Genomic DNA, 13,991 nt, shown 5'->3' on the forward strand with positions numbered 1-13,991 from the left:
GGAAACTCGCTATTCACTAAATTTCAAGTTTAAAACATTTACGTGCAAAAATAAAAATGATTACAGCATTATTTTTGCAAAATTAAACTACTTCTGCATATATATTAAAAGGAAAAAAATTTAATAAAAATAATATATAAATATTATGGCGTACGTGTTCCGACAAGAAGTATTTTCATTCCCAGTGTAAGATGGCATCTGCGATGGTGATCAATTTACAGGATTTTCGGAACAATCTTAGGCAAAATATTTCCTTGCCATAAAAATCCGATGCGTGGCCCGGTTAAATAAGCTCCGAGGAGAAGAGGGCAGGGAGTTGTAGATTTTGTGGGGGACGAAGAAACACAACAAATCGATATCTAGTAATAAATTGATAGAAAAGAACCGTCAATTGGGGTTAAGCATTGAAAATTAATTATATTGTTATATGCAAACAATATAAATCAAAAAAGTAGCATCTAGGACGTTATGTAGTTTGAAATTAGATTACTACCTGGATCATATCTTAAAATGGGTCAAAAGTTTAGTAAAAGTAAAAAAAGTAAACACAAGAATGCTACTCAATCTCCCATTAAAACTCCGTTGCCTCAAGTAGTCCAAGACCCACAACCACAGCCTAGCATATTCAATCAACCTCAACAGGAAGCATCTGGCTCTACCATATTTGTTGCACTTTATGATTATGATGCACGTATAAGTGAAGATCTTAGTTTCAAGAAATCAGAAAGATTGCAGATCATAAATACAGCAGATGGAGAATGGTGGTATGCACGGTCGTTAACTACAAGCAGGTCTGGGTATATTCCAAGTACGTATGTAGCTCCAGAAAAAAGTTACGAAGCAGAAGAGTAAGTATATATCATACACGAGTTCACAGTTTCAACTAAGCATTGTTTAAATAAATCTTTTTTTTGTTTAAATGCTCTTATTGAGAATTGAAAAAAAGAAGTAAACTGTTATTTAAAAATTAAGAAAGCTTTGATAATGAGAAAAAGTGAAATAATTTTTAGTTACAATTACAATACAAAGTTACAATTCCTTTGCATATGTTTTAAATAGTGTTCCCTTATAATAACATACCAAATTTTTATCCCATGAGACTAATTTTTTCTTCAGAAAATGGGAAATATTCATAGTGAATGAAAGATTTGTTGATTTTTATTTTTTAACAGACATTGGCTGTTAAGTTTTCCCTAAACTGTTCTTTATTTTATCTCTGTTAGGTTCCCCCATAAACTCTTCTTCATTTTATCTACTGACACCAACCATTAAAATCTTTGAATCGTCACAAGCCCATGAAACAATATCTGCTTAAATTTATTCATGCCCCATGAAAGCTGTTATTCAAACAACAACAAAAAATTCAGAATGGAGATGAATTTTTTTAAGCAATAAAGGAAGCATATGAATATCTTTTATTTTAGGTTTTCATTTTTTCTTAATGGCTATGCTTTTTAGACACAGTCTGCTAAAAATGAAAATCGAATTTTGATAGCCCCTTAATTGTTAAGAGGCCATCAACATTATTGTAAAAACCTAAAGCCTGGTTTTTATCACAAATTATTAAAGTTTTCATGTTTTTATTTTTGAGAATACTTTTATTGCATCTGCACTTGCTTGCATTTTTGGTTCACACTAAAAAAAAATATACATATTGCAAACGCCACAAGCACAAAAAATATCTTTTTATATCTTGCATCGAGCTTATGCTTGCGTTTATGCTTGCGTTAAAGATGGCCCACAAATTTTTGTTGTCTTAATACTCTGAAAAAACAATATATAAGATGTCCTTTTGATGTACAGTTAAGTTAAACATTTTTTATTTTATACCAATAAGCTATCTCACTAAATAATGTGTACAAAGCTCTGAAGTCCAAGGTATATATGTTTTAGGACTCTGAAAATGCATTGGCCTAAGCCCCCCCCTCCCCCCCACTTTGAAAATTGCGACGATGCCCCTGAAATATAAAGTAATCTTATTAATATAAAGTAAAATTAATATAAAGTAAAAATATAAAGTAATCTTAAAGCATCTTATTTACTGTATTAGTTTCAAGCTAATGAATTAATGTCATGGCATTTTAACATCAAATAATTAATAAATAACACATGCAACTTTTAAGGAAAACTAATACACCCACTATGCCTGTCATAGATAACTATATTATTATATAGGGTAGTTGATTGTACTGTGGCTTGATTAGTAGGTAAGCAGTTTAAGAAATAAATATTATTGTCAGTAGTAGTGAGCTGCTAATATAAAAAAAGCTTTTTATAAATCCACAAATGTTCACTCGAATATGTCGAAACATACAAACTGACCAGGTTAATAGCTTCAATATTGCCTAAAATCTAAAAAGTATTTGTTGCCATCTGTATAAGATATCTATCTTCCAAATTACAAGTACTACAACATTCTCTTGTTTAATTTTAGGTGGTATCATGGTGATATCAAACGTGCAGAAGCAGAAAAGAAACTTTTGAGAAATTCTAATAAATCAGGAACATTTTTACTAAGAAAAGCTGAATCAGCTCCAGGAAATTTTTCCCTCAGTGTCAAAGATGGCGACTCTATTAAGCATTATCGTATTCGTAAACTAGACAATGGTGGGTACTTTATAACAAGTAGAGCTCCATTTTCAAGTTTAAATGACCTAATTCAGCATTACATGAGAGATGCAGATGGCTTAGTGTGCGTACTAACAGATCCTTGTCCGCAAGACTTGCCCAATATTAGCATAGCCAAAGACGTATGGGAAATTGAAAGAGAATCCATTCGTTTGACACGCAAATTAGGTGCTGGACAGTTTGGAGAGGTTTGGGCTGGTATTTGGAACAACACAACACAGGTTGCAGTTAAGACATTAAAGAATGGAACCATGTCGCCACAGAGTTTCTTGGAAGAAGCAGTATTAATGAAACATCTACGTCACAAACATTTAGTCCAGGTGAGTAACACTGTTTATCTACACTTTCATTTTTTTGACTGTGGTTAAACCATCTTTTTAATTTCATTTTAGCTATATGCCATTTGTTCTCAAAATGAGCCAATATACATTGTCACAGAATACATGTCTGGAGGCTCCTTGCTAGATTATCTGTCAAAGGGTGATGGTGCTAATTTACCCTTAAATACTTTGATCGATATGTCTGCACAAGTGGCAGCAGGTATGGCATATCTTGAAGAACAAGGATATATTCACCGTGATCTTGCTGCAAGAAATATCCTTGTGGGAGAAAACTACATTTGCAAAGTTGCAGATTTTGGATTGGCACGTTTAATTGAAGATACTGAATACACTGCTCATGAGGGTGCTAAATTTCCAATCAAATGGACAGCACCTGAAGCAGCACTATATAACAGATTCACTATCAAATCTGATGTTTGGTCATTTGGTGTATTGTTGACAGAGATTGTGACCAAAGGAAGAATTCCTTATCCTGGAATGACAAATGCAGAGACAATTGCTCAAGTAGAAAGAGGATATAGAATGCCTATTCCACCTGGTTGTCCAGATCCATTGTACCAAATTATGTTACAATGTTGGAAAAAAGATTCTGAATCAAGGCCCACATTCGATTACCTACAAGGACTGTTAGATGATTATTTTGTGTCGACAGAAAATGGTTATCGAGATATGAATGAAAATCCGTAATGAACGTAAAAAAATATTTTGCAGTGTGGTTTACTTTTGTATCTTGTCATAAGGTTCGAATTAAAATGTAAAACCACTATGGAAGGAGCTATTGCAGTGAAAATTTTGCAAATAACGCAAAGTAAACAAAAAAAAATAGGGTATACACAAATTTTAAATTCAACATTACGTTAGAATACATTGAATATGTATTTTAGCTTCTAGCTGTGCACACCTAATTTGAAGCCTGTAAAGTGGCAACCAGCATCTGATATGAGACAAATTGCCAGGGTCACCTAGTTAACCTTTTCGTCCTCATTTATTCATTCAGTCGTTATGAAAAATAAGGGCATGTATATTTTATTTTTGGGAACAGAAATTAAAAAAAATAAACGAAAATTAATATTGCTTATCATAAGATTGTACAAGTTAGATTTTTTTATAGATAATTTTTCACCATGACATATTTTTATAAACTGTTTACTCTTTAGATTTATTTGTACTTTAACTTTAGTTTGTTACTGTAAATGAACTTTAGAGGGAAAGTAGGAAGTGATGACTTAATCGAGGCGTCCAAAGCTAAACGATGAATGCTTTCATTTAGAATGTTAATGGCAGTTAAGATCTCCTGTGAAGTTTATTAACGAAACAAAAGCATAATCTTAATAATATACGATACAAAATGAATCTTTTTTCCTTAATTCTGAAATAATAACTTAATCAGCGTTTTTATATACTTATTCAGGTCAGTGACAGGGAACAGAAATTGTTCGTGTTTAGTCCCGATGTCTAAATATTTTGCACCAATGTTTTGATGCTAACGTTTTTCTACTGCAATTTAGTGCTTGTATTTTCTAAATATATTTTAATTAAAGCTAATAAATTTTACTTTTACTTTCTTTATTTCCATTCCCATGTATAAGACGGTCGTTCCAATTAATTGATCACCCGTTTTATGATGTTAAATACCCAGCGCTTTGAATGAACTTTTATTCACAGCTACATGTTTTTCCTTTCTTCTGTCATTTGTCATTTTTATTCTATGAAGGTAAGTATTTAGAAGAGTCCGTTGTACGTATTCTGTGCATCGTTACTTCATGCATCTTAAACACAGAGTAACGGTTCCGCTACCGTTTTTAAACAAAACACACGCATATAAGCTCACCTCTACTAGGGCGAATATTTCGAGCAAAATGGCTTTGAGCATTTTAATTGGTTGGTGAAAAATTTCGCCAACCAATTTTTTATTAATCCGCTCCATACGGAATATTTCGTCTAATGGACATGAAATTTTAATGAAGGAATGCAGGTGTTATTATTATAAAGAAAATTTCTGATTAAAAAAACTAATGCAATTATAAAACGCCTTACAATAACTACAGTAAAACCAAGCGGGCATCTCCATGAGACAAACCGCTTGATTTGAAACAAGTTCTAATAACAACGCAGTCTCCTGTTCCTGTGTGGACATTTTGGCCGAAATTTACATACAAAAAACGCATTTTACAACAGCTGTATAACATTAAAGGCTGTTTTCCACTCCAAACCTTTTTTCGGCGAAACGAAACGGACAGGAAAAGAAAAGTTGAGCGTCTGCACTAAAAATGTTTACACCACGTGAGTGGAAAATTTTATTTCCGTTCCGTTTCGGAAACGACAGGTAGAAAATTAGTTAGCCAATCAAGTTATTTTATTTCGTGAGAATTTCTCAGTGTGTTTACTTTTTGTATCGAAATAGGCGCAATAATATGAAGTGGGAATTACCAGCTAAAAATTTTCTCCGGGGAGAATTTCTTAAACTGGGGGGTCATAATATAATGACCTAAGGGGTTATTACGAAATTTTCTGTCAAAATGGGGGGAGGGGGAACTAACTTAAAATAAACACTAGTAAAATAAACTAACACTAGTGAAACAACTAAAAATAAAGGTAAAAATGCTTTTGGCATGTTTAAGAAACAAACTATGCTGACATTATGTTGATATTTGTTATTTTTCACCTGTAAATAGTATTTGTTCTTGAGATTTGTTTCAAAAGAGAGTTGTGTTTAGATTATAAGTAAAGATGCTGCTTTGTGATATCCAAAAAACTTATTATGGGGGGGAGGGGGTGATAATAAAATGAGGAGGTGGGCCTCATTCAATAAAATGTGGGGGGGGGGGGGGGGTCATTATAAAATGATTTTAGGGGTGAAAAATTCGAAAAAGTGCAATTTGACCACTCCCCTACAATTAAGCACAAAAGAGTACTGAGACAAAAAAATATTTGAAACGAATGTTCCCACGGAGGATGGACATTTGTTTCGTTTTACGCTTTGGTCAAAAATAAACATAAAATAAACAATAGAAAACTTCTTAGTGGACTATGCAGTTTAATTTTCGCATGGACTTATTTTCAATGCCGACTTAAATAATTTAAATTTATTTTTACGAATCGCAAAGATTTGAATAATTTCGCGTTGATTTCTTTTTGCGATGGAAGAATAACTAACAGAAAGAAAAAACAAACAAAAAAACTACTGTAAATCATTCGTTTATAACGTCTATAGTCTTTTTAACTGAAAACATTTACATTTCAACAATTGCGCTGAAAGCATTGCTATTATAGTGGTACCAGGTGGCTTGGAAATAAGACATCTATTAAAACAGCGCAGTGCAACTGTGCAGCGTGCCGCGCTACCGTGCACCTGCATGTTGCCCAACTGTATGTTGAACCCAAAAGAGGAGGAAATCCTTGTTTCATTCTCGGAAACAATAAAAAACAAAAAATGTATAACATCTTACTTTTATTTCAAATATACATTGCTGATTGTAATATTTTTAAAACCAAATCAAAACATGTCCCTAGTGTTGGAAGGTTCCATCGATTTTAAGAACACGTCTTAGAGTGAAATGTCCAGCAACCATGAATAAATATATAACAAGGAAATAATAAAGCAGATTTTCTTTAACTGATTTGTGTGGGTTGTTAGCGTTGTCCCAAAATATCCACGAGAAACCTGGTACAAATTCTTTAAGTGGAACTTTTAGTGTACTTTCCAACTCGGTTAACGCGGCCTCTACATCCTCGACCTGAAAGAGAGATAATAACTAAGAAAGCGAAAACGCTTAGGTAAAAACAGTGTCAACAAAGTCTCCTTTCATCATTCATGTAAAAAAGTGAAACTTTGAATGAAGAAGAAAATGCAAACCTTAATTGCTGTCATGCCTAAAGCTTGTGCAGCTTTAAGGTTAGCTTCTAAGTTATCCAAGTACACAACATCGCTTGAATCTACTTTTAATTTGTCGAACACGTCACCTTTTAAACTAGACGAAACCTAAAAAAATATAGTTTAAAACTAACTTTAAAATTAAAAATACAAACATGAAAATAAAACAGGTACAAATTTGCTGGACAAATAATAGAAAGAAAAATGTATTATATATAACGGAATGTTTAAAATATAGATTTGCCTATGGAATTTACACATTCTTTTTAAATAAAAATATTTAAGGCCCAAATTCGGTCAAAAATAAGAACACTCTTCGAACATACACAGATTCAGTAAACGGCTAGATGGCTAAACAATAGAATGAAGAAATAGGAGACAGTAGGAAAAATCAAAATCAAAGAAGCATTGAATTTTTTCACCCATGCATAATTTTTATCTTCTTCCTTGTAAAAGATCTAGCAGGATTCAGACAGGATTTTTAAAAATTCAGAGTTTTGACCTAAAATATACATTGAATTCTGTTAGTATACTATTTTGTAAAAGCTTTAAGAAGGTATCCAAAAGTATTTCCATTCAATTTTTATATCCACTACACTTTTTAGATACATTTGAAACACATACCACATCAAATAAACTTTTGTCAACAGGAATTCGCTCAGAGTTAAGACCACCAGCTTCTGAAATAAGACCAGTCTTTAAACCCTCCCCTCGTATGCTTTGTATGGCAGACATAACATGTGCAAGGTTGGCTTTTTCACTTCCATGTCGGGACAACAAAGCAGGTTCAATCTGTTCCATGAGTCCTAAAGACGAATTAAACCATGATAAACAGGAATATTTTTCAGGGTGGGGCATGCTCCAATCCTTTCCTCCAGCCCTCAAGACTGCTACAGCTCTACAAAGTATACACTAATAGGAAGTAAACTTTTTTGAACGACCAGAATCTTTATGAATTACATACTTAGTAAAACAAGCAGGGCATTTTCTAATTTTTATTATTAAAATTAACATTCTGGAATGCAAAGTTTCACCCTTCAAAGTTAAGGTTCGAGGGATAGAGAAGAGGATTAAAATTATGATATGCTATATTTTTCTAGTGATCCAACACAATAAAATGTGTAAAGTATAGAAGTAGAAACTCAATAATTTTTTCCAAGAATATTTAATAGGTAGAATGAAATACATACTGACCTCTCAATAACAATACATTTAAAAGCTTAATTTATCTGAGAAGACAAAATGTGATGCACATCTCCAAGGATAGTCAGTTCAAGAGCTGACAAAATTGTTTTTAAAATTAGTTGAATGGAACAGAAATTTTTAAAAAAACACATTGCAAGTAAACAAGTTGAGCTTAGGGTTAGTTGGTGCATATTGGACTTATACAACTATCTTTTTTAACTATTTAACATCTTATAAGAATTTGCCATATAAAGTTGAAAAAAACATTTTCTATAAAAATCTTTATCAAAAAATTTAAATTATAAAAAATATAAAAATGAAATAAAATGAAGGGACTACCTGTATCTCCATCCTTAAAAAGTCTGGTCGTTAACTCACTCTCGGTCATACTATGGTCTCTTGCATATTTCTGTAAAACCGGCGACATAGCAGGAACCAATGATCCACCCATATTAAAAACAACAGCTTTTTTTGTTGACATTCCGCGTTCATGTTGAGATGCTGCAGATGATGCAAGCAATTTAGCACTGGTGCGTAACACAGCTGATTTTTGTGCTAAACGCAACATCTTAACTTTCCTTAAGAATAAAAATAAAATAAAATATTTTACATTTTAACCTTTTCTTATACAAACATTTTTATGCATACCTAAAAAAAAATTTTCAGAAAAACTAAAAATTTTGAAATTTTGCTACACACCTCAAAAAAAATTTGACAATTCAAGAGAGTGACATAAATAAAGTTAAATTGAAACAGGAGGATAGATTACACAGAGTCACCCTTCAAGGTGAGTTCAAATTCAATGACAAAACATGTTAATGTAAATGAATACACCATTTGAAGTCTATTCATCAAAGTTTTTTGGTCTTCTGCTTATCTTGTAAACCTTTTAAGAGAGAGTCATGGATACATATGCTGCAACCATGCGAACAGATAACCTTGAAATAGTGCAAGTGTGAAAAGTAAAGTCCCACCACGAATTTATATACTTATTTGCAGGTAAAAAAGGGAACATTTTCTTTATATGATGGCCCTGAAGCACTGTAGACCACTTGCTATTGATTTCTTGTTACAATTACAACTTTTTTATGCTATCAACATATTTTTTTTTTAATAATAGAAGAATTAAACAGAAAAAAAGGACACACATTGTCAAATATTAACATCACTGGTAAAATAAAAAGGAAGAAGAAATTAATGGCAGTATTTAATTCACATTTCTGACTTGAATTAACTTGCAAAAACAGGAATTAGGTTTATCAATTGCGAATTGTGCAGATGAATCTTTATTTACTGAAAACTTACATACTGCATGACAGTGATTGGGATTCGATCCACACTCCGCTGACAAACTTATCACACTACATGCTAATTTGCAAATTGTCATCTACTAATTTGAACCCACATGTAATGAAATAATATTTATATACCATTACATAACTAAAAAGTTGTTTTGACTGAAAAAAGGTGTGTTGGCTAATCAACGTAAGCTATTTTTATATTATATGTAATACTATTTTTAACCTCCTTGTGACCTGAATAGGTCAAGATACAAAGTATTGGACCATAAAATTTTGCTTTACTTATCCAAACATTGTTTTCTCTTCAAGATAGATGGATAGAAGATTTGGATCAGTGAAAGTGAGTCTAATTGATTAAATGGAATCGTACCTGTGGCAAGACTAAAATGGTGCCATAAACAGAGTTTGGTGTAAAACCCTTAAAAGAGCTTGTTTATAGGTAGCTACAGTAAAAATTTTTCTTTACTCTTTACTTTGAGGTGTTTTTTTCTGAGAAAAAATCAATGGAATTAAGAAAGCACTGTTAAGCATTTCAGAAATAATTTGGGGAAGTTTGTGATTTTCATAGATGACTTTCATTGTGACGCATGTTGTTTATAATCCCCAGACCTCTTACGCAAATCGACAGGCAAAATAATGCAGGCGATAAGTCGGGGTATATTAATGACCCTCTTCCAATCCGATCTAGACTGTGTTAGATCTAAACTCAACTTCCTCTGTATCAAGTCTGTCCTTATAACCTCCTGCCAAGTCTTTCTCGGTCTGCCTCGGGGCTTTGCCCCAGGAACTATCAAGTCTCTACACTTTCTTACCCAATTTTCCCCCTCCATTCTTTCTAAGTGCCCCAGCCAATTCAATCTTCTTATCTGGATAACTTCTTTAATTCTACGGATACTTAGTCTGCTTCTCAGCTTATCTGAACTCTTTCTGTCTCTTAGACTGGTGTTACACATCCACCTAACCATTCTCATACCATTCCTTTCTAAACGGTCAAGATCTTCCTGCTTCACTGCCCATGTCTCACTACCGTACAACATAACACTTCTTACACAGGCCTCATACAACCTACGTTTTAACTCAATTAACAAGACTCTGCTAGTCAACAAAGGAAGTAACTCTCTGAACTTTTTCCAAGCAAAACCTATTCTGCAAGTAACACTTCTTCCAACACCCCCTTCACTGCCCAACATATCACCTTAACAGAAGTTCTCAACTATCTCTAACGAACCACTGTTGTACATCATTGAAGCTGGAAATACTTCATTCTTATAATCTCACCTTTGCAGCGCTTACATACAAACGAATGTCAGCTCTTAACCTTCCACCAATACTACTGCACTTCTGATGTACCCAATGCTTGCAAGTCTGACAAAAAATTGAGTTACTACCAACCCCTTTCCTGCAAACTCCACAAGGCCACTTTCCAACTACAAGGTCCCACTTGGTTGCAATGCTACTAATCATGACTTTAGACTTTGCTGTGTTCACCCTTAGCCCTTTCTCTTCTAGTCCTTTCTTCCACTTCTCAAACTTTTCAACTAATTTTTCCACCGACTCTGCTATGAGAACCAAATCATCTGCATACAATAACTCCAATGGACAACCTGTTCTGAACTCCATCAACAGCGCTTCTAAGACTAGAACAAACAACAAAGGACTAAGTACAGACCCCTGATGTACAACAACATTTACACTAAATTGATCACTAAGTGAATCGTTAATCCTGACACGACTTCTAGCATTGTTGTACATAGACTGTACCATCATAACTAGCCACTCATCCACACCTAATTTTTACGTGGCATTCTATTAAAAGCTTTCTCTAAATCTACAAAGGCAAAATAGAGATTCTTTCTCTTTCCTAAATACGTTTCCTGAAGCTTTAAAGAAGCTGTCTGAGTAAAAATATCGCATCTGTAGTGCCACGCCCTGGAACAAAACCAAATTGAATCTTATCTATATCAATTCTTTCTCTAAGTAACTAATCAATCACTCTTTCAATAAATTTCATTACTTGATCGACCAACCTCTTTCTAATGCATCACCAGTCCATTCCAATCTGTATTTTCGGTTAGAGGTATTTTCTGATCTTGAAATTAGAATATAGCTTGCATGTAGTTTAGATTTAGATCAGTGAAAAGATGCTAGTAGCCACAGTACAAAATTTTTTAACCCATAATTTGACTTTCTTCGACTGCTGAATTTTGCCTTTCGATTTTTCTGCGCATGCGCAAGAATCCCATAAAAACAAAAAACATTGAAAATCTTCTATACTGGATGAAAATCGCAATTTTATTTACAAAAATTGCCTTAGATAGCGCCTCAGAAAGAAACCAAAATAGTAAAAAATGGAATGTTTTTCTAGCAAACAGGAGGCATTTAACTGTCCAATTGAGATATACAGATCTGACTGGACAAAGAGAGGTTTGTAGTGTATACCTTCTGTATTATGTGCAGGTTTAAATTAAGTGATTTCACTTTTCTCTAAAACTTTCCCAGTTCACTGGCAACACTGCATGGCTTTGACCTGATATCTTCCGTATTACCAATATTATGGGTCCAAAACTTGAAGACTTATGTTGCATCTGCTTTTTGAGCAACAGAAGAAATTATATAGGGTGATGTTTGTGGCATGGCAACCACTTATATCTGACACAAGTTGGCAAGTATTATAGCCATTTTAGTTCAAAAATATGCTTTAAAAATATTTCCAGTGGATCTGGCATTGGGATAAACACAGAATTAAGACATAAATCACACAACTTGTTGGACGTTTCAGATTGTCGAAAATCATGTAATAAGGACAGTATAGTATACGTAGATACCTAAGAGATTTAATTACTTTAGAACTGACCTTTCAAAAGCAATGGATGGGGTATATTCTAAAATCTAGTGAGACTAACAACATTAAGACTAACAAAAATAGGCTGGGCCTGCTAGGAAAGGGACACCAAGATAATTTGACTGAAACAAAGTAGACTGATCTTTTACGTGCGAAATAAGAGGAAAGTGAGCTGTGATTGAGAATAAAAAAGGAGTTATTTGTTAATTGACAATTGCCTCTAAAATAGAGTTGCTTCAAGCAATACGAGGTTTTTGGACCTCACTCCTTTGTCCTCTCCTCTTCTTAAAGTTTGTGCACTTCTCCTCACGCACAAATCGAGGCAAACGACAACCATTATGGCAAGTAAGTAAGCAAGTAAACTCGATCCAGGACTTCTTAAAAACCCTGATGCGAGAGAAAATATTGTATAGTAATTTCGTCCCCCGGTTAGTACGTATCGTCGAGATTTTTGATAAATCCTGTACCTTGTATGGAATATTTCCAGTGGATCTGGCATTGGGATAAACACAGAATTAAGACATAAATCACACAACTTGTTGGACGTTTCAGATTGTCGAAAATCATGTAATAAGGACAGTATAGTATACGTAGATACCTAAGAGATTTAATTACTTTAGAACTGACCTTTCAAAAGCAATGGATGGGGTATATTCTAAAATCTAGTGAGACTAACAACATTAAGACTAACAAAAATAGGCTGGGCCTGCTAGGAAAGGGACACCAAGATAATTTGACTGAAACAAAGTAGACTGATCTTTTACGTGCGAAATAAGAGGAAAGTGAGCTGTGATTGAGAATAAAAAAGGAGTTATTTGTTAATTGACAATTGCCTCTAAAATAGAGTTGCTTCAAGCAATACGAGGTTTTTGGACCTCACTCCTTTGTCCTCTCCTCTTCTTAAAGTTTGTGCACTTCTCCTCACGCACAAATCGAGGCAAACGACAACCATTATGGCAAGTAAGTAAGCAAGTAAACTCGATCCAGGACTTCTTAAAAACCCTGATGCGAGAGAAAATATTGTATAGTAATTTCGTCCCCCGGTTAGTACGTATCGTCGAGATTTTTGATAAATCCTGTACCTTGTATGGAATAAACAGTAAAACCTCCATACTTTATAGCTAACATCTCTCTACAGCAGTGGACGTCATTTCAAGGTTCCAATTTATATTATTCTCTAGAAATAAACTCTCTAAAAGAAAAACGCCCACACCACACGACAATGCGTCCAAAACAATTTTTTTATCAAAAGTTTGTCTGTACGACAATGTTTAGCAACAAAATTGTCTTTACTAAGACAAAGCATAATCTCGAAGTATTTGTCAACCTTGTTCCCGGCGACTTTTGTTTTTTTATATCGGTACGGCGAGATGAACATGAACATGAGATGAACTGCTAATATCAAAAAGGATACAAGATGCGCTGTGGAAGAGGTTGAGTATTTGCATATTTAAAAAATATATATGGCTTGCTCTTTTTTTGTCTCCCAAAACCAGTCTCCTGAGACAGATACAATTTTTTATAAGTACCACCTAAACCTAACATCCTAATCTGTCCCCAAGGCCCAAGAGTTCGAAGATGAGGTTGCCAAACACCTCAGAACAGCTTTTTGAAGCAATGTAACCTAATTTTGGAAAAAAACCTATTTAGCGGTCCTCTTTTAGGTCCCGGTGTTCGCTTACTGTAGGGTTATAAGTGGCCATTTCACATCGTTTTTGACAATAGTACATTTGTTGGCTGAATGTTGTTAATTCACAATTTTCTTTGCAAACCAAGGTCAAGTCAAACCCCTTCTTTCTTGCATTGTACCTTATATTTGT

General features: G+C 33.8%; 2 protein-coding genes across 2 annotated transcripts; one reads left to right on the forward strand and one right to left on the reverse strand.

The window, feature by feature from the left end:
- The first annotated feature begins 290 nt into the window (after positions 1–290).
- LOC130653749 (tyrosine-protein kinase STK-like) lies at positions 291–4,529 on the forward strand. Its single transcript, XM_057456267.1, has 3 exons — positions 291–848; positions 2,435–2,948; positions 3,021–4,529. The coding sequence occupies exons 1-3, from the start codon at positions 511–513 to the stop codon at positions 3,654–3,656; spliced, it is 1,488 nt and encodes a 495-aa protein (XP_057312250.1). The 5' UTR covers positions 291–510; the 3' UTR covers positions 3,657–4,529.
- A 1,876-nt stretch (positions 4,530–6,405) lies between these two features.
- Positions 6,406–8,629, reverse strand: LOC130653758 (uncharacterized). Its single transcript, XM_057456275.1, has 4 exons — positions 8,368–8,629; positions 7,468–7,649; positions 6,826–6,951; positions 6,406–6,706 (listed from the first exon to the last, which is right to left on the reverse strand). Exons 1-4 carry the CDS (start codon positions 8,594–8,596, stop codon positions 6,479–6,481), a joined length of 765 nt encoding a protein of 254 aa, XP_057312258.1. The 5' UTR covers positions 8,597–8,629; the 3' UTR covers positions 6,406–6,478.
- Between the last annotated feature and the right edge of the window lie 5,362 nt (positions 8,630–13,991).

Source organism: Hydractinia symbiolongicarpus, chromosome 8 (assembly GCF_029227915.1).
Source record: "Hydractinia symbiolongicarpus strain clone_291-10 chromosome 8, HSymV2.1, whole genome shotgun sequence".
NCBI classification, from domain to species: Eukaryota; Metazoa; Cnidaria; class Hydrozoa; order Anthoathecata; family Hydractiniidae; genus Hydractinia; species Hydractinia symbiolongicarpus.